The 25,454-nt window shown below is 45.2% G+C and overlaps 3 protein-coding genes and 1 long non-coding RNA gene across 7 annotated transcripts in view; 2 read left to right on the top strand and 2 right to left on the bottom strand.

Annotated features, from left to right (window-relative positions):
- Window positions 1–25,454, top strand: part of LOC118219617 (cytochrome P450 2K1-like) — a 607,214-nt gene that overhangs the window by 413,135 nt on the left and 168,625 nt on the right. The window lies entirely within an intron of this gene.
- LOC118219677 lies at window positions 4,827–8,112 on the bottom strand. The gene is made up of 3 exons (XR_004763813.1): window positions 7,882–8,112; window positions 5,009–5,183; window positions 4,827–4,865 (listed from the first exon to the last, which is right to left on the bottom strand). It is a non-coding gene; the product is annotated as an uncharacterized LOC118219677 (long non-coding RNA).
- Window positions 11,152–24,617, top strand: LOC118219660 (adhesion G protein-coupled receptor E5-like). 3 transcript variants are annotated; one of them, XM_035403002.1, is made up of 4 exons: window positions 19,730–19,752; window positions 23,353–23,521; window positions 23,787–23,867; window positions 24,069–24,617. In XM_035403002.1, the coding sequence occupies exons 2-4, from the start codon at window positions 23,399–23,401 to the stop codon at window positions 24,093–24,095; spliced, it is 231 nt and encodes a 76-aa protein (XP_035258893.1). In that variant the 5' UTR covers window positions 19,730–19,752; window positions 23,353–23,398; the 3' UTR covers window positions 24,096–24,617. The 3 variants fall into 3 exon arrangements, with proteins under 3 accessions (XP_035258892.1, XP_035258893.1, XP_035258890.1); XM_035402999.1 differs by lacking the exon at window positions 19,730–19,752 and adding an exon at window positions 21,353–21,533; XM_035403001.1 differs by lacking the exons at window positions 19,730–19,752; window positions 23,353–23,521 and adding an exon at window positions 11,152–11,483.
- LOC118219650 (T-cell activation Rho GTPase-activating protein-like) lies at window positions 15,261–16,427 on the bottom strand. Its single transcript, XM_035402987.1, has 3 exons — window positions 16,321–16,427; window positions 16,090–16,177; window positions 15,261–15,654 (listed from the first exon to the last, which is right to left on the bottom strand). Exons 1-3 carry the CDS (start codon window positions 16,399–16,401, stop codon window positions 15,359–15,361), a joined length of 465 nt encoding a protein of 154 aa, XP_035258878.1. The 5' UTR covers window positions 16,402–16,427; the 3' UTR covers window positions 15,261–15,358.

The raw sequence follows: 25,454 nt of genomic DNA, 5'->3' as shown, positions 1-25,454 counted from the left end.
AGCTGTGTGTGCTGGGAACCATGTGGATTTCTGGCTGCTTCCAGTTCGAGGGGAACACGCTGGTCGCCTCTTACCTCTTCGCCATCTTTAACTGCCTACAGGGGACGCTGGTACTCATCATGCGTTGTCTCCTCTACAAACAGGTGCATGTTCCTCCTTGGATGTGTGTGCGTTTTTTTTGGGGTGGGGGGGGGCGGGCGGGGGGGGGGGGCAGACTATATTCACAATGTTATTATGTGATGTTACTCGATTCCTTTGCAATGTAAGTTTTAGATAACATCCTAATTTCGATTTAGCAAAACGAGTATTTATGGGCCCTGGTGTTTGCTAAAATTGTCTGTGTCAGATGAGTGGAGAGCCATGCCATTCACAGTGCTGTGCACTTCCATAGAACACAGCTGGCACAGGTACAGCCTGCCTCACCTCCCTGTTAAGTGCCTTTTCCTTGTGTTATCATTGTGAGGTCATAACTGGGTGAATGTCAGGTCCCAATTGCAATGAGGTTTTCCTAGTAAGCTAAACAAAAAATGGCTGAAGTGAAATGAACTATTACCATTCAATCAGCTAATCAATCAATCAATCATTTAAATTTTGTTTTTATAGCACATTTTATGAAGCATTTGTCACGGTACACTACAGTTTTCCCTGGTTTAAGCCCCATCGATCAAGCCAGTGGCAAGGACAACACTCAAGGGAAGACTAGTAGGGAGTAACTGTGGAAGGAAACAGACTTGTGTGGGGGGGGTGGGTAGGCGGGTTGTTAGGGTGAGGGGACGGGGGGACGGGGGGACAGGGGGACGGGGGGACGGGGGGGCAGCTGTGGTTGGGGGTCCACATCCCGTAGATTGCAGACATGTAACCTTGGAGGACAGCCCCATACTACTTACAGGCTCTGGTTCACTTGGGTGTGAGAGGCTTGTAGAATGTGAGCCAGAGGTAAACTGATAGAGCTGTAGCTCACTGTGACTCTCTGCTGCCCCCTGCAGGTAAGAGAGAAGCACACCAGGTTCCTGCCCTGTATCCGCAAAGACTTGTCGGCGAACGAGTCCAGCAGTGAACCTGCCCAGGTATACATGCAAACAGACACACAAACACACACACACACACACACACGTACACACACACACATGCACACACACACACACTCAAATATTTGTGTACAGACATTTGGTCAACTATTTTGAGTTTTGAAGTTGCTTTTTGAAAAGAATGGCACGTTGACAAAAGGGTGTGAGCAATTTTGATTGACAGCAGATTTCCTGTCTGACAGGCATTCAGGACACTGGAGAGTGATTAGAACACTGGGGAGTCACAGAACTGAGGTGGTCCACCACTGTCCCATGATGCTTTGCACTATTTCCTGTCTGACCTGGAGTGGCCCCTGCCATATTGTAAAAGCTTCCTGCGCAACAGTGCCTCAAACCCAATCAACCAAAATCCAGCCAGACCTGCACTATAAGAGGAATTCCACGCTGGGCTTTTCCTTCATTCGTAGAAGAGTAGCTGCCCTCCTGATTAAAATGAGCTCTCTACCTGCAGAGTGTGTAGAGATATAGCCCAAACTGCTGCACATGCTCCAGGTACCTACAGAGAGGTGACCAGTTAAAGGAAAAACCAACATGAAGTACCTTAGTAAGGTGTTGTGCCACCATGAGCCACCAGAACAGCGTAAATACACCAAAGAATAGATTCTACAAGTCTCTGGAACTCTGCTAGAGGGAAGGAACAACATGCTACTAAGAGATATTCCCTCATTTGGTGCTTTGATGATTTGGTGGTGGAGAGCTCTGTCTTACACGTCTCTAAAAATCTCCCATAGGTGTTCAATTTGTTTGAGATCTGGTGACTGCGAAGGCCACAGCATATGATTCGCATAATTTTCGTACTCACCAAATCATTCAGTGACCCCTCATGCCCTGTGAAAGGGGGCATTGTCATCCTGGAAGAGACCACTCCCTTCAGGATAGAAATGTTTCCCTTCCCATAGGCACCGGGCCTCACTATAGTGGTTAAGCATTCAGGCCTGTACCTTTCTCTTAGTGTGTCCCACACACGCTCTCGCCCACTTGTCGAGAATATGGTGAAGTAAGACTCATCTGACCATATAACTTTTTCTCCACATCTCTGTAGACCAGTGCCTATGGCTCTTGAACTCTGAAATGTGCGTTCATCTTTGTAATGAGAGGTTTATGCACTGAAACCCTGCTATGATATCCCTCTCTGTGTAGTTGTCGATGGACTGTTATTGCTGACACAGTCTGATCATTGACGTTCTCTGTTACCCGAGGAAGAGTTGTTCTTCTGTTTTTCCTTGCATATCACATTAATGCGTGAGCATTGTGGTCATTGAGGTCATCTTGTCCATGGCTTTGGGTAAACCTGTCTGTTAAATGCCTGCAATGTAGCGTTATGTTGCCGTCTAATGCACTGTATCTTAAGGATTGGAAATTATATAACCGACACTGAATATGCATTTGTATAAAATTACACTGTGAAAGCATTTGTGCAAACCAAACCCCTTTTTCTTTACTTTTATATGGTTTGTATACTTAAACATGTATTACTTTCTCCTGTATTTCTTTAAATAAAAATGATCATTGCAATGTTCATGCAAAGAAACGTGTTTTTTCATTGAAATTACTGATGGTCACATAATGTCAGTGCCACTCGTGGTCATGAAGCGGATAAATGTTTCGAATATATTTTTACGGACGAAAATAGCTCATTGAAACAACAGAGAAAGGGTAGAGATTAAAGTTTTAAGAGAAGGCTACCTCACAACTTCTTTAAGCACAGCGTTTCTATAATTTTGTGCCGGTAGGCTACTGTATATTTTCTCGCATGTGATTTTCTGGATGTTTGTGTCGAGTCTGTACGCACTGGAACACACAATTACACGCGCAAATGAGAGTTTTGAAATAGAATTTGAATGGCCCCCGAGACTGACATTGGCTCCGGATAGAAATCATCGGTCCGCCTCAAATTGCTCATGCTATAGCCTACGCTCTGGGAAGACAGGGTTCCAAAAGGATCCTCTACGTCTCCACGGGGTGAGGGGGGGGAACCCTGCAGTTCAAGGGTTCTTTGTCGGGCAAAACGGTTCCATCTGGGAGCTCACGCTTCTCATCCCTGGGTTCCATGAAGAACTGGGGAAAAAAAAGAGGGTTCCTCATCGGAGAACCTTATTTTCTGATTTTCTGAGGGCGTGCGTGCGTTTGTATTATTTTTTGCCGGCCTCTTAGAGGGACCACGGTTCGGGACGTGCGTTGACGCCTGGAGAGAACGGGCGCAAGGCGAGATGGCAAATGGCTCCTGGTAGTCCCCCGGAGAGATGCTCTTTTTGGAAAGTTGTTGTGTTTAAAAAAAAAAAAAAAAAATGTTCACATCACATTCAAGCGGTTAAACAATTCAAATAAAGATTTTTTTTATTTACATAATTTACAGTAAGATTTACATTTGTTGACAAAGACAATGTCCATTATATTATAATTCTTGGTAAGACTTTCAATATAAAAAAAATATAGAATACTATTGTATTAAAAATTGTACTACAAACAGCAAACTGTGGAATGATGTATTGCTTTTTCACAAGCACAGAATTGTCTAGAATGTGATTGTGTGCTGTAGCATTAAGATTCTTTAAGATACTTCTGGGCATATAATGTATAAATAAGGGACGGAGTGTAGCACAGTGGGTAAGGAACTAGACTTGTAACCGAAAGGTCACAGGTTTGATTCCCCGGTAAGGACACTGCCGTTGTACCCTTGAGCAAGGTACTTAACCTGCACTGCTTCAGCATATATCCAGCTGTATAAATGGATACAATGTAAAAATGCTTTGTAAAAAAGTGCGTGTAATGCCTGTAATGTAATGTAATATAATGGCTGCATTTCAGTCATTTGCCCAAAATGGCAGACGTAAAAATCCCCCCCCGAAACAGCTCATGGTCTCCTGCTGACCCCGGGACAGGGACTCAGATGGGCAGGGCTTTGGCGTTACAGATGTCCTGCAACGCTCATACGACAGGGACCCGCTGAGGATCTTACTGACCCCCAGGTGGACACAGGAAGGAGGCCTGCTTGGCGGCCGGCCAGCGGTCGCCCCGGGCGAACGTCAGCGGCGTGCGCATGCTGGCCGAGCGGACCGCTACGTGCGCATGCTGACGGGTCGGCTCCGAGCGCCGGCGGGGCGCGCCGCAGGAAGGCCGGCGGGAAGGCGTGGCCGCCGCCATCTCCTGCGCGGCCGCGGGGGACGGCGGTCTGTCTGCCGCCGGGTCCGCTTCCGCCTCCGGGTCTGCGCTGTCATAGGCCGAGTCCTGCCCATGTGACGATAGGGAGTCTAAGGCAGAGAGAAAGAAGCAAAAATAGGTTATTATTATTATTATTATTATGTGGTCGCTACAATTTTCTGTTCATTAATATATCAGTTGTACCCGTTTAGTTCTTATGGATTATTAATCAGTATTAATGTTTACCTTTATTGAAGCTACACTGATATAAATATCTCCATGTTATTCCCGCCAGTAAAGCGTCTTTAAAGAAGTATCTATGTTCACGATTCCACCGAACAAAATTCTTACTTTGTGCAAATGTGAGGTTTTTTTGTGGTTTCGTTAACACGTTCCTTTAAAATCATCAGGGGCCCCGACGGGAGGGATTTTGAAAAACTGCTGCTCACGTATAAAAAAGCCGGAGCATGTCAGACACGCGTCGGTGTTTGACTCCGGTCCGGGCCCGGATCGGGCGGTCGGGCCGCTGTCGCCGCCGGGAGACCTACCCGTGCTGTCAGCGACCCGGTCATCCTCGGCAGGGTCCACGGCGGAAGACTGCGGGCCGTCGATGAGGAACTGCGGCAGGGCCGTGACCTGCAGCCGGAGGAGAAACGGGAGACGGGTCGGACCGTGGCGCTATGGTGCCAAACGAGCATCACGAGCCTGCCACGTTTCCTATTGGGGCCATTTAGTTCGGCCGTCCCGCGCGCTCGACTGGCCACCGGGAAGGCACTCACCTTCTCCACCTTTTCCAGGGACAGGGGCTCAACGGGGAGCAGGTTGGGCGAGATGCAGACAGCCAGGTTCCTGGCGTCCATCTTGTTGGCGTCGGCGCTTCGGCTGATGTGTCGCAGAACCAGCAGGAGGCACTGCAGCAGGTGCACATTGGCTTTGGGCAACCTGTCAGATACCCTGGAAAGGAGGGGGGGAGGGAGCGATCAATTTGTCACTTTTTCTATCCAACGAACTATCATAGTCATAGGACAGATGGACGGACGACAACGTCGCTTTTTCATACGTCAGTGGGCTAATTTGCCTAATCTTCGCGGGACTTTAGACCGCGGTGGAAACGCAGACAACCATGTACTGAAGGAACCTTTTAGTTCCTGGTAAAGTAGTTCCTGGGACTGAAAGTTCCGGGTAATTTTGGTGGAAACGCGGCTAAAAAGCGACGTTGTCGTCGGTCCATCTGTCCTATGCTTTCTTCTGTAACCCCATACTACCACCGAAGTAGCCTACATTATTTTCTAATAACCGTGACAGCCCCGAGGGGTTTATTCCACTTATACAACGAGCAACCAACAATGACTGTATATGGTTACTTTTGTATTTATTGATTTTTATCGATTTAATCACCTGGAATTGAAATATTCTTCTGCAGCCGTTTGGGCATATTTTACCGTTGTCAAGCAAAACTGTCGTTGGTAGTTGAACTTGGACCGTTGTTATGCAACAAATAGGATATAACAGGCCAATAGTCATATTGTAACCGTTTTATATATCCTCTCAAACACATTCATTATGTTTTTATGCAAACATTCACTTTCATGTCTTGACATCCGAGGCAACAGAATGCATTCACATTTCCAATATAACTGGCAACAACAGCAGAAAACATGCACACGTTGTAAACAATTTGCTGTTTGATTACTTTCTCATCGTCAATTCCATATAGGCTAATCGCAAAATGACAAGAATAGAACGAAAACTCGGACTTGCGTGAAAATTTAAATTAGCAGTGGTACAGCCACCGTTTGCTTTCCTTCGAAGTTACTGCTAGCCGAGCAGCGAAGTGTGCCCTCCAGATGCGAACCATGCACCATAAATTAGTCCAAAGTCTTCCTGGTCTTTTTATGGAATTTAAGAATGGCGGAGTAAAATTACGGCAGTCTGAAAAAGCTAAAGGGTCGATTACTAGACGTAACCTGTTATTTTACCCTGACAAAAAGTGCGGAAGGTGATTTCCAGTTTGCTTTTTTTACTGTATCACCAATGTGAATTACGCAGAACTACCGCATACCACACATAACTGTATCAAACCTTTTGAGTCAATTACAACGGGCTAACAAAGAAAATCCGGAAGAAAATATTCAGCAACCGAATTAATCCGTTCGAATGTTTCGGTACATAATATGCTGTCCCAGCCCGAATGCTTAGCATTTAATAAAACGAATACTAAAGCAAGAAAAGAACAGAAGAGCACACGTTATAATTCCAAGATGTTGGCAGGCTATAACCAAAACTAGGCTACTGCGCCGCATAACATACAAGTTTGATTTGAAGTTATTATGAAAATAAATCGGTTTGCGGCTGCAGATTTTTAAATGAAGCATCAATTGTAAAGCGCTTTGGATAAAAGCGCAATATAAATGCAGTCCATTTAAACATGGCGGCTGAAAATAAACAAAAAAATGCTGCTAGTACTCGACCAATCAGAAATGTTCAGCGCTGCAAGTTCCACCCAAAAGGTTCCTGCACTTTCGGAAAGTACTACCCCCCGAGCAGGAACTTTTTGGGGGCTAAAATAAAGCCCCCGGAACTAAATTTAGACACTAGTTCCTGCGGTGGAAACGCACTGAGTTCCTCAAAAGGTTCCTAGTTCTGGGGTAAAGTTCCTGCGGTGGAAACGCGGCTTAAGAGGGGTAGTGTGACAGAGACTCTTCCCCTTTCTTGTTTCCCTGTTCCCTGCAGATGTTGATGAATGCGCATATCCCGTCTGTGGCAATCGTGCCATTTGCTTCAACACCAATGGCAGCTACTACTGTCAGTGTAATCCTGGCTTTCACGTGAATTCAGAATCTAGAACCTTTACTGGCATTGACGGAGTGTGTCGTGGTAAGAATTAGGCCTTTCCTTGCGAGTGTGTGTTTGTGTGTGTGTGTGTGTGTGTCTGTGTGAGTGTGTGTGTGTGACTATGACACTATAAGTCTAGTGCTGATTCTTGAGGTTGCTGGACATAAACAAACAAACAAACAAACAAACAGATAGGTCTCCATGCAAGTGGTAAATCCTGAAGTGAACTGAACACCGGCATTACACAGGCGATTTGACAAGCAATATACATCTTTATTAGAACAAGTACAGCACAAACATGTCACAAAACAGTAACGGTAGTACAAAAATCTCGTTAGTCGGCTAACTTGCTGTGGTTAGCAAACTAGCTATTTAGCTTTCTGGCGAACCAGAGCTAACGTTATACTTAACTTCATAACCGAATATAAACTTCTCAAAAAATAATTTATAGCCCTTGTCTAGTTTAGACCGCTTAACGTTCACTGGCAATGCTTCGACAATGCGGATAACATCGGACATAATGAACTTTGGCAGAGCTATTAGGGACTGTGAGAACATGTCGCTGTTTAGGCTCAATTTTTCGCTGTCAGAAATGGACTTGCGTCCAGCAACGTAACCGGAAACAAAGTATCCCTACATTCGGTTTTGGTCGAGATTGTAACTTTAAAGGGACTAAATCACGAAATATCATTGAAATGTCATTAAATATTTGGACGATGATTCATTGGCAATGCAGACTTCTTTCGATAATCCAGTTATTAGGAAAACAACTACATTTCACGGCATCAGTTAAGATCAAGACAATCTTGGGACTCACCTAGCAACAGAACCAGGGCGCTGATGATGCACCGACAGCCCAGTATACAGCAGTCCACCACAATCTACAGCGGTTTATAGCAGTCCACCGTAGTCCGCAGTGTTACGCCTAAGAGCGGCAGTCAAATTTAGATGATGAGACGACCCGCAGCTACGTCTCCGCAGTGTTATCCAGACGGGAGTCGCACAGACTGATCGCCGCGCGCCCCTCCCACATTCTCTTTAACGCCCCGAGGTTCGCGGTGAAACCGAGAGCCGTGACGGAGACAGGAAGCCGCGTCACAAACCCGTGAAACACTCGTATTACGCGTGTAACTGGAGCGTAGTTGAAGTACTGTTATTACAACGGCAGCGGGCGACGTCGTCTCCACCAGATGCGAACGCGTCGTGAACCGGCTGCGAAGCTTGCGCGACACAAGCGAACTGAAGCGTAGTTTTTCGCTTCTGTTCTATTTTTTCACCTTGTCGCGCGTCACGATGGCCTGTTTATACACAGAAATATGCTCTAAAATGCTAGGTATACATGCTCTGATTTATATTTCATCCTTATATTACTGGGGGTGTGTCCCTAGTTCCCTCTTGCAGTAGTGGAGAACAAGATAAAACCAGATAAACACCAGATATTTTATAAGCAGCTAAAAAATACAAGCCTTTTCGTTTTTCTATTGTCCTGGCAGGGAAAAAAAAATTTAAACTGGAACCTGGGAAAAAGGCAAACTTATACTCTTCAAAGGGTTAACTGTAGTTTAGCATCAGTGCTCTGCTGCCAGCCTATTTCATTTCACCATAAAACGAAGACTACGGAAGGAACAAGGAAGCTGACTAGTCTATCTAGTTTCTCCAGGGAACCTGTGATAATATCCATGATCCTCCCCTGCAGATCTGCGAGTCCTCCAGCCCGTTAAAACTGCATAATCTGAATGTGGAGTTGGGTGGGAAACAAATGGCGACAAATGCATTGGTATGTTGTTTCATTAACTCTTTATTATGATGTATTTGTTCATAAAAATTACTATACATCATTTCAGGGGTGCCCTTACAAAAACAGGGCACCTCTGCAATATGTTGACAGCACAGTATGTTGACATATTAGAACATTTTATGATAAACACAATTCACAAAAGTGTCACATATTGGCATGCCTCAAAGCAGCAATGATCTGCATATTTTACAATACATTCTGGTGTGTTGAAGTACATATTAATTTACACTTCAGCATGTTGTGTATATGTACATGTATTTCATTACATTTTTAAACAGTGTAACTGTAAGAGAGGTAGAGTGACTGTAAAAGAGGTAGTGTGACTGTAAAAGGGGTAGTGTGACTGTAAAAGAGGTAGTGTGACTAAAAGAGGTAGTGCAGAGAAGTACACTAAAAATGTTGACAGTGAAAACCCATTAAATGAAAAACTATAAATCCTGTTATTTAACTGGATATATACTGTTATTTTATGGCATAGCTGTTAAATTATTGCCATTGTTCACCACAACTTTGACTGTGTTTTGGAAAAAAAATTATCCAAAGCGCTTTACAATTGATGCCTCTCATTCGCCAGAGCAGTTAGGGGTTAGGTGTCTTGCTCAAGGACACTTCGACATGCCCAGGGCGGGGTTTGAACCGGCAACTCTCCGACTGCCAGACAATCGGTCTTACCTCTTACTGGCCTTACCGGCCTTAGGGGTCCTACACAGTTGACTCACTCAGTCCCTGCAGGATCCGCCTTGATTCGCCCCAGCAGAACTCCCTCAGATTTTAGCCCGTCGCCAGACATACGTGCGGCTTGGGGCGGCGTGCGCTCGCCCGTTTCCCCTCTCTCCTGGGCAGAGCGCGCGGGGTGGTCTTCCTCTCCTCGGGCTGCGCATCCGCAGAGCTGCGCAGAGCTGCGCAGAGCTGCGATGGAGCGTCTCCTCAGCGTGCGGCCGCTGCTCGAGTCCTCGCGGGAGAACGTCCGCCGTTGATTTCACTCTGTCAGAGCACACCTGAGCCCAGCCGGGTTCACCTGCATTCTGCCAGAGCTGATTTAACACTGAACTGTCTTCCTGCGCATGGTGTCCACTGTCCTCATACCCTGCAGAAAATTCCAGCTTAAACCAGTCTACGCGGTCAAGCTCTTTGCGACGCTTTTAGCCAGTCGACCGGCTGTTGACCAGCTGACCAGCTTTTATAGTCAGTCTGACCGCCAGTGTACTCTGCCAGCTTAACCAGCTGTTACCAGCTTTGTCCGGTCACAGACCACCTATGACCAGCTAGAAGTGTTTGTTTGTGATGTTAAGGCCGTGTGTTGTTTGTGATGTTAAGGTTGTGTGTTGTTTGTGATGTTAAGGCTGTGTGTTTTTTGTGATGTTAAGGCTGAATATTGATTGTGATGTTAAGGTTGTGTGTTGTTTGTGATGCTAAGGCTGAGTGTTGTTTGTGATGTTAAGGCTGTGTGTTGTTTGTGATGTTAAGGTTGTGTGTTGTTTGTGATGTTAAGGCTGAGTGTTGTTTGTGATGTGAAGGCTGAGTGTTGTTTGTGTTGTTAAGGCTGAGTGTTGTTTGTGATGTTAAGGCTGTGTGTTGTTTGTGATGTTAAGGATGTGTGTTGTTTGTGATGTTAAGGTTGTGTGTTGTTTGTGATGTTAAGGCTGAGTGTTGTTTGTGATGTGAAGGCTGAGTGTTGTTTGTGTTGTTAAGGCTGAGTGTTGTTTGTGATGTTAAGGTTGTGTGTTGTTTGTGATGTTAAGGCTGTGTGTTGTTTGTGATGTTAAGGCTGAGTGTTGTTTGTGATGTTAAGGCTGTATGTTGTTTGTGATGTTAAGGCTGAGTGTTGTTTGTGATGTTAAGGCTGTGTGTTGTTTGTGATGTTAAGGATGTGTGTTGTTTGTGATGTTAAGGCTGTGTGTTGTTTGTGATGTTAAGGCTGAGTGTTGTTTGTGATGTTAAGGCTGAGTGTTGTTTGTGATGTTAAGGCTGTGTGTTGTTTGTGATGTTAAGGCTGAGTGTTGTTTGTGATGTTAAGGCTGTATGTTGTTTGTGATGTTAAGGCTGAGTGTTGTTTGTGATGTTAAGGCTGTGTGTTGTTTGTGATGTTAAGGATGTGTGTTGTTTGTGATGTTAAGGCTGTGTGTTGTTTGTGATGTTAAGGCTGAGTGTTGTTTGTGATGTTAAGGCTGAGTGTTGTTTGTGATGTTAAGGCTGAGTGTTGTTTGTGATGTTAAGGCTGTGTGTTGTTTGTGATGTTAAGGCTGAGTGTTGTTTGTGATGTTAAGGCTGTGTGTTTGTGATGTTAAGGCTGAGTGTTGTTTGTGATGTTAAGGCTGAGTGTTGTTTGTGATGTTAAGGCTGTGTGTTGTTTGTGATGTTAAGGCTGAGTGTTGGTGTTTGTAAAGCTGTGCTCGTTGTGTGAACGGCTCTTGCAAAGGGTGCAATCGTGTGCCTCTGTCTCCCCCTGCAGGACGTTCACAGTCACTGCCATCGCCCAGCTGTGCGTGCTGGGAACCATGTGGATTTCTGGCTGCTTCCAGTTCGAGGGGAGCACGCTGGTCGCCTCTTACCTTTTCTCCATCTTTAACTGCCTACAGGGGGTGCTGGTACTCATCATGCGTTGTCTCCTCTACAAACAGGTGCGTGTTCCTCCTTGGATGTGTGTGCGTTTTTTTGGGGGGCGGGGGGGGGGGGGGGGGGGGGGGCAGACTATATTCACAATGTTATTATGTGATGTTACTCGATTCCTTTGCAATGTAAGGCTTAGATCACATCCTAATTTCGATTTAGCAAAACTAGTATTTATGGGCCCTGGTGTTTGCTAAAATTGTCTGTGTCAGATGGAGTGGAGAGCCATGCCATTCACAGTGCTGTGCACTTCCATAGAACACAGCTGGCACAGGTACGGCCTGCCTCACCTCCCTGCAAAGTGCCTTTTCCTTGTGATGTCATTATCACATTTTGTTATCATTGTGAGGTCATAACTGCTTGAATGTCAGGTCCCAATTGCAATGAGGTTTTCCTAGTAAGCTAAACAAAAAATGGCTGAAGTTAAATGAACTATTACCATTCAATCATTTAAATTTTGTTTTTCTAGCACATTTTATGAAGCATTTGCCACGGTACACTACAGTTTTCCCTAGCTTAAGCCCCATCGATCAAGCCAGAGGCAACAGTGGCAAGGACAACACTGAAGAGAAGACTAGTAGGGAGTAACTTTGGAAGGAAACAGACTTGTGGGGGGGGGGGGTTGTTAGGGTTAGGGGACGGGGGACGGGGGGGGTAGCTGTGGTTGGGGGTCCACATCCCGTAGATTGCAGGCATGTTAAACCTGGGAGGTTTAACCTTGGAGGACAGCCTATACTACTTACAGACTCTGGTTCACTTGGGTGTGAGAGGCTTGTAGAATGTGAGCCAGAGGTAAACTGATGACTCTCTGCTGCCCCCTGCAGGTAAGAGAGAAGCACACCAGGTTCCTGCCCTGTATCCGCAAAGACTTGTCAGCGAACGAATCCGGCAGTGAACCAGCCCAGGTATACATGCAAACAGACACACAAACACACACACACACACACACACGTACACACACACATGCACACACACACACACACACTCAAATATTTGTGTACAGACATTTGGCCAACTATTTTGAGTTTTGAAGTTGCTTTTTGAAAAGAATGGCACGTTGACAAAAAGGTGTGAGCAATTTTGATTGACAGCAGATTTCCTGTCTGACAGGCATTCAGGACACTGGAGAGTGATTAGAACACTGGGGAGTCACAGATCTACGGTGGTCCACCACTGTCCCGTGATGCTTTGCAATATTTCCTGTCTGATCCTGGCGTGGCCCCTGCCATATCGTACAAGCTTCCTGCGCAACAGTGCCTCAAACCCAACCAACCAAAATCCAGCCAGACCTGTACTATAAGGGTTTTTCCACGCTGGGTTTTTCTTTCATTCGTCGAAGAGTAGCTGCCCTCCTGATTAAAACGAGCTCTCTACCTGCAGAGTGTGTAGAGATATAGCCCAAACTGCTGCACATGCTCCAGGTACCTACAGAGAGGTGACCAGTTAAAGGAAAAACCAACATGAAGTATCTTAGTAAGGTGTTGTGCCACCATGAGCCACCAGAACAGCGTCAATGCGCCTAAGCATAGATTCTACAAGTCTCTGGAACTCTACTAGAGGGAAGGAACAACATGCTACTAAGAGATATTCCCTCATTTGGTGCTTTGATGATGGTGGTGGAGAGCGCTGTCTTACACGTCTCTAAAAATCTCCCATAGGTGTTCAATTTATTTGAGATCTGGTGACTGCGAAGGCCACAGCATATGATTCGCATCATTTTCATACTCATCAAATCATTCAGTGACCCCTCATGCCCTGTGAAAGGGGGCATTGTCATCCTGGAAGAGACCACTCCCTTCAGGATAGAAATGTTTCCCTTCTCTCTAGCAGAGGCACCGGGCCTCACTATAGTGGTTAAGCATTCAGGCCTGTACCTTTCTCTTAGCGTGTCCCACACATGCTCTCGCCCACTTGTCGAGAATATGGTGAAGTAAGACTCATCTGACCATAAAACTTTTCTCCACATCTCTGTAGACCAGTGCCTATGGCTCTTGAACTCTGAAATGTGCGTTCATCTTTGTAATGAGAGGTTTATGCACTGAAACCCTGCTATGATATCCCTCTCTGTGTAGTTGTCGATGGACCGTTATTGCTGACACTGTCTGATCATTGACGTTCTCTGTTACCCAAGGAAGAGTTGTTCTTCTGTTTTTCCTTGCATATCACATTAATGCGTGAGCATTGTGGTCATCGAGGTCATCTTGTCCATGGCTTTGGGTAAACCTGTCTGTTAAATGCCTGCAATGTAGCGTTATGTTACCGTCTAATGCACTGTATCTTAAGGATTGGAAATTATATAACCGACACTGAATATGCATTTGTATAAAATTACACTGTGAAAGCATTTGTGCAAACCAAACCCCTTTTTCTTTACTTTTTTATGGTTTGTATACTTAAACATGTATTACTTTCTCCTGTATTTCTTTAAATAAAAATGATCATTGCAATGTTCATGCAAAGAAACGTGTTTTTTTCATTGAAATTACTGATGGTCACATAATGTCAGTGCCACTCGTGGTCATGAAGCGGATAAATGTTTCGAATATATTTTTACGGACGAAAATAGCTCAGAGAAACAACAGAGAAAGGGTAGAGATTAAAGTTTTAAGAGAAGGCTACCTCACAACTTCTTTAAGCACAGCGTTTCTATAATTTTGTGCCGGTAGGCTACTGTATATTTTCTCGCATGTGATTTTCTGGATGTTTGTGTCGAGTCTGTACGCACTCGAACACACAATTACACGCGCAAATGAGAGTTTTGAAATAGAATTTGAATGGACCCCGAGACTGACATTGGCTCCGGATAGAAATCATCGGTCCGCCTCAAATTGCTCACGCTATAGCCTACGCTCTGGGAAGACAGGGTTCCAAAAGGATCCTCTACGTCTCCACGGGGTGAGGGGGGGGGACCCTGCAGTTCAAGGGTTCTTTGTCGGGCAAAACGGTTCCATCTGGGAGCTCACGCTTCTCACCCCTGGGTTCCGTGAAGAACTGGGGGAAAAAAAAGAGGGTTCCTCGTCGGAGAACCTTATTTTCTGATTTTCTGAGGGCGTGCGTGCGTTTGTATTATTTTTTGCCGGCCTCTTAGAGGGACCACGGTTCGGGACGTGCGTTGACGCCTGGAGAGAACGGGCGCAAGGCGAGATGGCAAATGGCTCCCGGTAGTCCCCCGGAGAGATGCTCTTTTTGGAAAGTTGTTGTGTTTAAAAAAAAAAAAAAATGTTCACATCACATTCAAGCAGTTAAACAATTCAAATAAAGATTTTTTTTATTTACATAATTTACAGTAAGATTTACATTTGTTGACAAAGACAATGTCCATTATATTATAATTCTTGGTAAGACTTTCAATATAAAAAAAAATATAGAATACTATTGTATTAAAAATTGTACTACAAACAGCAAACTGTGGAATGATGTATTGCTTTTTCACAAGCACAGAATTGTCTAGAATGTGATTGTGTGCTGTAGCATTAAGATTCTTTAAGATACTTCTGGGCATATAATGTATAAATAAGGGACGGAGTGTAGCACAGTGGGTAAGGAACTAGACTTGTAACCGAAAGGTCGCAGGTTCGATTCCCCGGTAAGGACACTGCCGTTGTACTCTTGAGCAAGGTACTTAACCTGCACTGCTTCAGCATATATCCAGCTGTATAAATGGATACAATGTAAAAATGCTTTGTAAAAAAGTGCGTGTAATGCCTGTAATGTAATGTAATATAATGGCTGCATTTCAGTCATTTGCCCAAAATGGCAGACGTAAAAATCCCCCCCGAAACAGCTCATGGTCTCCTGCTGACCCCGGGACAGGGACTCAGATGGGCAGGGCTTTGGCGTTACAGATGTCCTGCAACGCTCATACGACAGGGACCCGCTGAGGATCTTACTGACCCCCAGGTGGACACAGGAAGGAGGCCTGCTTGGCGGCCGGCCAGCGGTCGCCCCGGGCGAACGTCAGCGGCGTGCGCATGCTGGCCGAGCGGACCGCTACGTGCGCATGCTGACGGGTCGGCTCCGAGCGCCGGCGGGGCGCGCCGCAGGAGGGCCGGCGAGAAGGCGTGGCCACCGCCATCTCCTGCGCGGCCGCGGGGGACGGCGGTCTGTCTGCCGCCGGGTCCGCTTCCGCCTCCGGGTCTGCGCTGTCATAGGCCGAGTCCTGCCCATGTGACGATAGGGAGTCTAAGGCAGAGAGAAAGAAGCAAAAATAGGTTATTATTATTATTATTATGTGGTCGCTACAATTTTCTGTTCATTAATATATCAGTTGTACCCGTTTAGTTCTTATGGATTATTAATCAGTATTAATGTTTACCTTTATTGAAGCTACACTGATATAAATATCTCCATGTTATTCCCGCCAGTAAAGCATCTTTAAAGAAGTATCTATTTTCACGATTCCACCAAACAAAATTCTTACTTTGTGCAAATGTGAGGTTTTTTTGTGGTTTCGTTAACACGTTCCTTTAAAGTCATCAGGGGCCCCGACGGGAGGGATTTTGAAAAACTGCTGCTCACGTATAAAAAAGCCGGAGCATGTCAGACACGCATCGGTGTCTGACTCCGGTCCGGGCCCGGATCGGACGGTCGGGCCGCTGTCGCCGCCGGGAGACCTACCCGTGCTGTCAGCGACCCGGTCCTCCTCGGCAGGGTCCACGGCGGGAGACTGCGGGCCGTCGATGAGGAACTGCGGCAGGGCCGTGACCTGCAGCCGGAGGAGAAACGGGAGACGGGTCGGACCGTGGCACTATGGTGCCAAACGAGCATCACGAGCCTGCCACGTTTCCTATTGGGGCCATTTAGTTCGGCCGTCCCGCGCGCTCGACTGGCCACCGGGAAGGCACTCACCTTCTCCACCTTTTCCAGGGACAGGGGCTCAACGGGGAGCAGGTTGGGCGAGATGCAGACAGCCAGGTTCCTGGCGTCCATCTTGTTGGCGTCGGCGCTTCGGCTGATGTGTCACAGAACCAGCAGGAGGCACTGCAGCAGGTGCACATTGGCTTTGGGCAACCTGTCAGATACCCTGGAAAGGAGGGGGGGAGGGAGCGATCAATTTGTCACTTTTTCTATCCAACGAACTATCATAGTCATAGGACAGATGGACGGATGACAACGTCGCTTTTTCATACGTCAGTGGGCTAATTTGCTTAATCTTCACGGGACTTTAGACCGCGGTGGAAACGCAGACAACCATGGACTGAAGGAACCTTTTAGTTCCTGGTAAAGTAGTTCCTGGGACTGAAAGTTCCGGGTAATTTTGGTGGAAACGCGGCTAAAAAGCGACGTTGTCGTCGGTCCATCTGTCCTATGCTTTCTTCTGTAACCCCATACTACCACCGAAGTAGCCTACATTATTTTTTAATAACCGTGACAGCCCCGAGGGGTTTATTCCACTTATACAACGAGCAACCAACAATAGCCGCGTTTCCACCGCAGGAACTATACCCCGGAACTAGGAACCTTTTGAGGAACTCAGTGCGTTTCCACCGCAGGAACTAGGGTCTAAATTTAGTTCTGGGGGCTTTGTTTTACCCCCCAAAACGTTCCTGCTCGGGGGGTAGTACTTTCCGAAAGTACAGGAACCTTTTGGGTGGAGCTTGCTGCGCTGAACATTTCTGATTGGTCGAGTACTCGTAGCGTTTGTGTTGTATTTATTTTCCGCCATTACCCGCCATGTTTGAAAATATGCAGCGCAAACCAATTAATTTTCATAATAACTTCAAATCAAACTTGTATGTTATGCGGCGCAGTAGCCTACTTTTGGTTATAACCTGTCAACGTCTTGGAAGTATAACGTGTGCTCTTCTGTTCTTTTCTTGCTTTAGTATTCGTTTTATAAAATGCTAAGCATTCGTGCTGGGACAGCATATTACGTAGGCTACCAAAACATTCAAACGGATTAATTCGGTTGCTGAATATTTTCTTCCGGATTTTCTTTGTTAGCCCGTTGTAATTGACTCAAAACGTTTGATACAGTTATGTGAGGTATGCGGTAGTACTGCACGATTAACATTGGTGATACAGTACAAGCAAACTGGAAATCACCTTCCGCACTTTTTATCCGGGTAAAATAACAGGTTAATTCTAGTAATCTTCCCTTTAGCTTTTTCAGACTGCCGTAATTTTACTCAATTTTACTGCCATTTTTCAATTCCACGAAAAGACCAGGAAGACTATGGACTCATTTATGGTGCATGGTTCGCATCTGGAGGGCACACGTCGCTGCTCGGCTAGCAGTAACTTCGAAGGAAAGCAAACGGTGGCTGTACCACTACTAATTTACATTTTCACGCAAGTCCGAGTTTTCGTTCTATTCTTGTCATTTTGCGATTAGCCTATATGGAATTGACGACGAGAAAGTAATAAAACAGCTAATTGTTTACAACGTGTGCATGTTTTCTGCTGTTAATGAATGTGTTTGAGAGGATATATGAAAATCAATAAATACAAAAGTAACCATATATAGTCATTGTTGGTAACCCGTTGTATATAAGTGGAATAAACCCCTCCGGGCTGTCCCGGTTATTAGAAAATAATGTAGGCTACTTCGGTGGTAGTATGGGGTTACAGAAGAACTCATATGACAGATGGACCGACGACAACGTCAGTGGGCTAATTTACCTAATCTTCGCGGTACTTTAGACCCCGGTGGAAACGCAGACAACCATTGGCTGAAGGAACCTTTTAGTTCCTGGTAAAGTAGTTCCTGGGACTGAAAGTTCCGGGTAATTTCGGTGGAAACGCGGCTAATGACTGTATATGGTTACTTTTGTATTTATTGATTTTTATCGATTTAATCACCTGGAATTGAAATATTCTTCTGCAGCCGTTTGGGCATATTTTACCGTTGTCAAGCAAAACTGTCGTTGGTAGTTGAACTTGGACCGTTGTTATGCAACAAATAGGATATAACAGGCCAATAGTCATATTGTAACCGTTTTATATATCCTCTCAAACACATTCATTATGTTTTTATGCAAACATTCACTTTCATGTCTTGACATCCGAGGCGACAGAATGCATTCACATTTCCAATATAACTGGCAACAACAGTAGAAAACATGCACACGTTGTAAACAATTTGCTGTTTGATTACTTTCTCATCGTCAATTCCATATAGGCTAATCGCAAAATGACAAGAATAGAACGAAAACTCGGACTTGCGTGAAAATTAAAATTAGCAGTGGTACAGCCACCGTTTGCTTTCCTTCGAAGTTACTGCTAGCCGAGCAGCGAAGTGTGCCCTCCAGATGCGAACCATGCACCATAAATTAGTCCAAAGTCTTCCTGGTCTTTTTATGGAATTGAAGAATGGCGGAGTAAAATTACGGCAGTCTGAAAAAGCTAAAGGGTCGATTACTAGACGTAACCTGTTATTTTACCCTGACAAAAAGTGCGGAAGGTGATTTCCAGTTTGCTTTTTTTACTGTATCACCAATGTGAATTACGCAGAACTACCGCATACCACACATAACTGTATCAAACCTTTTGAGTCAATTACAACGGGCTAACAAAGAAAATCCGGAAGAAAATATTCAGCAACCGAATTAATCCGTTCGAATGTTTCGGTACATAATATGCTGTCCCAGCCCGAATGCTTAGCATTTAATAAAACGAATACTAAAGCAAGAAAAGAACAGAAGAGCACACGTTATAATTCCAAGATGTTGGCAGGCTATAACCAAAACTAGGCTACTGCGCCGCATAACATACAAGTTTGATTTGAAGTTATTATGAAAATAAATCGGTTTGCGGCTGCAGATTTTTAAACGAAGCATCAATTGTAAAGCGCTTTGGATAAAAGCGCAATATAAATGCAGTCCATTTAAACATGGCGGCTGAAAATAAACAAAAAAATGCTGCGAGTACTCGACCAATCAGAAATGTTCAGCGCTGCAAGCTCCACCCAAAAGGTTCCTGCACTTTCGGAAAGTACTACCCCCCGAGCAGGAACTTTTTGGGGGGTAAAATAAAGCCCCCGGAACTAAATTTAGACACTAGTTCCTGCGGTGGAAACGCACTGAGTTCCTCAAAAGGTTCCTAGTTCTGGGGTAAAGTTCCTGCGGTGGAAACGCGGCTTAAGAGGGGTAGTGTGACAGAGACTCTTCCCCTTTCTTGTTTCCCTGTTCCCTGCAGATGTTGATGAATGCGCATATCCCGTCTGTGGCAATCGTGCCATTTGCTTCAACACCAATGGCAGCTACTACTGTCAGTGTAATCCTGGCTTTCACGTGAATTCAGAATCTAGAACCTTTACTGGCATTGACGGAGTGTGTCGTGGTAAGAATTAGGCCTTTCCTTGCGAGTGTGTGTTTGTGTGTGTGTGTGTGTGTATGTGTTTGTGTGTGTCTGTGTGAGTGTGTGTGTGTGACTATGACACTATAAGTCTAGTGCTGATTCTTGAGGTTGCTGGACATAAACAAACAAACAAACAAACAAACAAACAAACAAACAAACAAACAAACAAACAAACAGATAGGTCTCCATGCAAGTGGTAAATCCTGAAGTGAACTGAACACCGGCATTACACAGGCGATTTGACAAGCAATATACATCTTTATTAGAACAAGTACAGCACAAACATGTCACAAAACAGTAACGGTAGTACAAAAATCTCGTTAGTCGGCTAACTTGCTGTGGTTAGCAAACTAGCTATTTAGCTTTCTGGCGAACCAGAGCTAACGTTATACTTAACTTCATAACCGAATATAAACTTCTCAAAAAATAATTTATAGCCCTTGTCTAGTTTAGACCGCTTAACGTTCACTGGCAATGCTTCGACAATGCGGATAACATCGGACATAATGAACTTTGGCAGAGCTATTAGGGACTGTGAGAACATGTCGCTGTTTAGGCTCAATTTTTCGCTGTCAGAAATGGACTTGCGTCCAGCAACGGTAACCGGAAACAAAGTATCCCTACATTCGGTTTTGGTCGAGATTGTAACTTTAAAGGGACTAAATCACGAAATATCATTGAAATGTCATTAAATATTTGGACGATGATTCATTGGCAATGCAGACTTCTTTCGATAATCCAGTTATTAGGAAAACAACTACATTTCACGGCATCAGTTAAGATCAAGACAATCTTGGGACTCACCTAGCAACAAAACCAGGGCGCTGATGATGCACCGACAGCCCAGTATACAGCAGTCCACCACAATCTACAGCGGTTTATAGCAGTCCACCGTAGTCCGCAGTGTTACGCCTAAGAGCGGCAGTCAAATTTAGATGATGAGACGACCCGCAGCTACGTCTCCGCAGTGTTATCCAGACGGGAGTCGCACAGACTGATCGCCGCGCGCCCCTCCCACATTCTCTTTAACGCCCCGAGGTTCGCGGTGAAACCGAGAGCCGTGACGGAGACAGGAAGCCGCGTCACAAACCCGTGAAACACTCGTATTACGCGTGTAACTGGAGCGTAGTTGAAGTACTGTTATTACAACGGCAGCGGGCGACGTCGTCTCCACCAGATGCGAACGCGTCGTGAACCGGCTGCGAAGCTTGCGCGACACAAGCGAACTGAAGCGTAGTTTTTCGCTTCTGTTCTATTTTTTCAGCTTGTCGCGCGTCACGATGGCCTGTTTATACACAGAAATATGCTCTAAAATGCTAGGTATACATGCTCTGATTTATATTTCATCCTTATATTACTGGGGGTGTGTCCCTAGTTCCCTCTTGCAGTAGTGGAGAACAAGATAAAACCAGATAAACACCAGATATTTTATAAGCAGCTAAAAAATACAAGCCTTTTCGTTTTTCTATTGTCCTGGCAGGAAAAAATTTTTTTAACTGGAACCTGGGAAAAAGGCAAACTTATACTCTTCAAAGAGTTAACTGTAGTTTAGCATCAGTGCTCTGCTGCCAGCCTATTTCATTTCACCATAAAACGAAGACTACGGAAGGAACAAGGAAGCTGACTAGTCTATCTAGTTTCTCCAGGGAACCTGTGATAATATCCATGATCCTCCCCTGCAGATCTGCGAGTCCTCCAGCCCGTTAAAACTGCATCATCTGAATGTGGAGTTGGGTGGGAAACAAATGGCGACAAATGCATTGGTATGTTGTTTCATTAACTCTTTATTATGATGTATTTGTTCATAAAAATTACTATACATCATTTCAGGGGTGCCCTTACAAAAACAGGGCACCTCTGCAATATGTTGACAGCACAGTATGTTGACATATTAGAACATTTTATGATAAACACAATTCACAAAAGTGTCACATATTGGCATGCCTCAAAGCAGCAATGATCTGCATATTTTACAATACATTCTGGTGTGTTGAAGTACATATTAATTTACACTTCAGCATGTTGTGTATATGTACATGTATTTCATTACATTTTTAAACAGTGTAACTGTAAGAGAGGTAGAGTGACTGTAAAAGAGGTAGTGTGACTGTAAAAGGGGTAGTGTGACTGTAAAAGAGGTAGTGTGACTAAAAGAGGTAGTGCAGAGAAGTACACTAAAAATGTTGACAGTGAAAACCCATTAAATGAAAAACTATAAATCCTGTTATTTAACTGGATATATACTGTTATTTTATGGCATAGCTGTTAAATTATTGCCATTGTTCACCACAACTTTGTGTTTTGGAAAAAAAATTATCCAAAGCGCTTTACAATTGATGCCTCTCATTCGCCAGAGCAGTTAGGGGTTAGGTGTCTTGCTCAAGGACACTTCGACATGCCCAGGGCGGGGTTTGAACCGGCAACCCTCCGACTGCCAGACAATCGGTCTTACCTCTTACTGGCCTTACCGGCCTTAGGGGTCCTACACAGTTGACTCACTCAACCCCTGCAGGATCGCCTTGATTCGCCCCAGCAGAACTCCCTCAGATTTTAGCCCGTCGCCAGACATACGTGCGGCTTGGGGCGGCGTGCGCTCGCCCGTTTCCCCTCTCTCCGGGGCAGAGCGCGCGGGGTGGTCTTCCTCTCCTCGGGCTGCGCAACCGCAGAGCTGCGCAGAGCTGCGCAGAGCTGCGATGGAGCGTCTCCTCAGCGTGCGGCCGCTGCTCGAGTCCTCGCGGGAGAACGTCCGCCGTTGATTTCGCTCTGTCAGAGCACACCTGAGCCCAGCCGGGTTTACCTGCATTCTACCAGGGCTGATTTAACACTGAACTGTCTTCCTGCGCATGGTGTCCACTGTCCTCATACCCTGCAGAAAATTCCAGCTTAAACCAGCCTACGCCGGTCAAGCTCTTTGCGACGCTTTTAGCCAGTCGACCGGCTGTTGACCAGCTGACCAGCTTTTATAGTCAGTCTGACCGCCAGTGTACTCTGCCAGCTTAACCAGCTGTTACCAGCTTTGTCCGGCCACAGACCAGCTATGACCAGCTAGAAGTGTTTGTTTGTGATGTTAAGGCCGTGTGTTGTTTGTGATGTTAAGGCTGAGTGTTGTTTGTGATGTTAAGGTTGTGTGTTGTTTGTGATGTTAAGGCTGAATATTGATTGTGATGTTAAGGTTGTGTGTTGTTTGTGATGTTAAGGCTGAGTGTTGTTTGTGATGTTAAGGCTGTGTGTTGTTTGTGATGTTAAGTCTGAGTGTTTGTGATGTTAAGGTTGTGTGTTGTTTGTGATGTTAAGGCTGTGCGTTGTTTGTGATGTTAAGGCTGAGTGTTGTTTGTGATGTTAAGGCTGTGTGTTGTTTGTGATGTTAAGGTTGTGTGTTGTTTGTGATGTTAAGGTTGTGTGTTGTTTGTGATGTTAAGGCTGTGCGTTGTTTGTGATGTTAAGGCTGTGTGTTGTTTGTGATGTTAAGGCTGTGTGTTGTTTGTGATGTTAAGGCTGAGTGTTGGTGTTTGTAAAGCTGTGCTCGTTGTGTGAACGGCTGTTGTAAAGGGTGAAATTGTGTGCCTCTATCTCCCCCTGCAGGACGTTCACAGTCACTGCCATCGCCCAGCTGTGCGTGCTGGGAACCATGTGGATTTCTGGCTGCTTCCAGTTCGAGGGGAGCACGCTGGTCGCCTCTTACCTTTTCTCCATCTTTAACTGCCTACAGGGGGCGCTGGTACTCATCATGCGTTGTCTCCTCTACAAGCAGGTGCGTGTTCCTCCTTGGATGTGTGTCCATTTTTTTTTGTGTGGGGTGGGGGGGGGGCAGACTATATTCACAATGTTATTATGTGATGTTACTCGATTCATTTGCAATGTGCACATCCCGTAGATTGCAGGCATGTAACCTTGGAGGACAGCCCCATACTACTTACAGGCTCTGGTTCACTTGGGTGTGAGAGGCTTGTAGAATGTGAGCCAGAGGTAAACTGATAGAGCTGTAGCTCACTGTGACTCTCTGCTGCCCCCTGCAGGTAAGAGAGAAGCACGCCAGGTTCCTGCCCTGTATCCGCAAAGACTTGTCGGCGAACGAGTCCAGCAGTGAACCTGTCCAGGTATACATGCAAACAGACACACAAACACACACACACACACACACACGTACACACACACATGCACACACACACACGCACACAAATATTTGTGTACAGACATTTGGTCAACTATTTTGAGTTTTGAAGTTACTTTTTGAAAAGAATGGCACGTTGACAAGGGCGTAAGCAATTTTGATTGACAGCAGAGTTCCTGTCTGACAGGCATTCAGGACACTGGAGAGTGATTAGAACACTGGGGAGTCACAGATCTGAGGTGGTCCACCACTGTCCCATGATGCTTTGCACTATTTCCTGTCTGATCCTGGCGTGGCCCCTGCCACGTTGTACAAGCTTCCTGCGCAACAGTGCCTCAAACCCAATCAACCAAAATCCAGCCAGACCTGTACTATAAGGGGAATTCCACCCTGGGCTTTTCCTTCATTCATAGAAGAGTAGCTGCCCTCCTGATTAAAACGAGCTCTCTACCTGCAGAGTGCGTAGAGATATAGCCCAAACTGCTGCACATGCTCCAGGTACCTACAGAGAGGTGACCAATTGAAGGAAAAACCAACATGAAGTATCTTAGTAAGGTGTTGTGCCACCATGAGCCACCAGAACAGCGTAAATGCACCAAAGAATAGATTCTACAAGTCTCTGGAACTCTGCTAGAGGGAAGGAACAACATGCTACTAAGAGATATTCCCTCATTTGGTGCTTTGATGATTTGGTGGTGGAGAGCGCTGTCTTACACGTCTCTAAAAATCTCCCATAGGTGTTCAATTTGTTTGAGATCCGGTGACTGCGAAGGCCACAGCATATGATTCGCATCATTTTCATACTCATCAAATCATTCAGTGACCCCTCATGCCCTGTGAAAGGGGGCATTGTCATCCTGGAAGAGACCACTCCCTTCAGGATAGAAATGTTTCCCTTCCCATAGGCACCGGGCCTCACTATAGTGGTTAAGCATTCAGGCCTGTACCTTTCTCTTAGCGTGTCCCACACACGATCTCGCCCACTTGTCGAGAACATGGTGAAGTAAGACTCATCTGACCATATAACTTTTTCTCCACATCTCTGTAGACCAGTGCCTATGGCTCTTGAACTCTGAAATGTGCGTTCATCTTTGTAATGAGAGGTTTATGCACTGAAACCCTGCTATGATATCCCTCTCTGTGTAGTTGTCGATGGACTGTTATTGCTGACACAGTCTGATCATTGACGTTCTCTGTTACCCGAGGAAGAGTTGTTCTTCTGTTTTTCCTTGTGTATCACATTAATGCATGAGCATCGTGGTCATCGAGGTCATCTTGTCCATGGCTTTGGGTAAACCTGTCTGTTAAATGCCTGCAATGTAGCGTTATGTTGCCGTCTAATGCACTGTATCTTAAGGATTGGAAATTCTATAACCGGCACTGAATATGCATTTGTATAAAATTACACTGTGAAAGCATTTGTGCAAACCAAACCCCTTTTTCTTTACTTTTTTATGGTTTGTACACTTAAACATATATTACTTTTTCCTGTATTTCTTTAAATAAAAATGATCATTGCAATGTTCATGCAAAGAAATGCGTTTTTTCATTGAAATTACTGATGGTCACATAA

The sequence above is a fragment of the Anguilla anguilla genome, chromosome 2 (genome assembly GCF_013347855.1).
Source record: "Anguilla anguilla isolate fAngAng1 chromosome 2, fAngAng1.pri, whole genome shotgun sequence".
Classification (NCBI taxonomy): domain Eukaryota; kingdom Metazoa; phylum Chordata; class Actinopteri; order Anguilliformes; family Anguillidae; genus Anguilla; species Anguilla anguilla.
The sequence above is the reverse complement of the archived record's forward strand: the minus strand, read 5'-3'. Positions and strand labels throughout refer to the sequence as shown.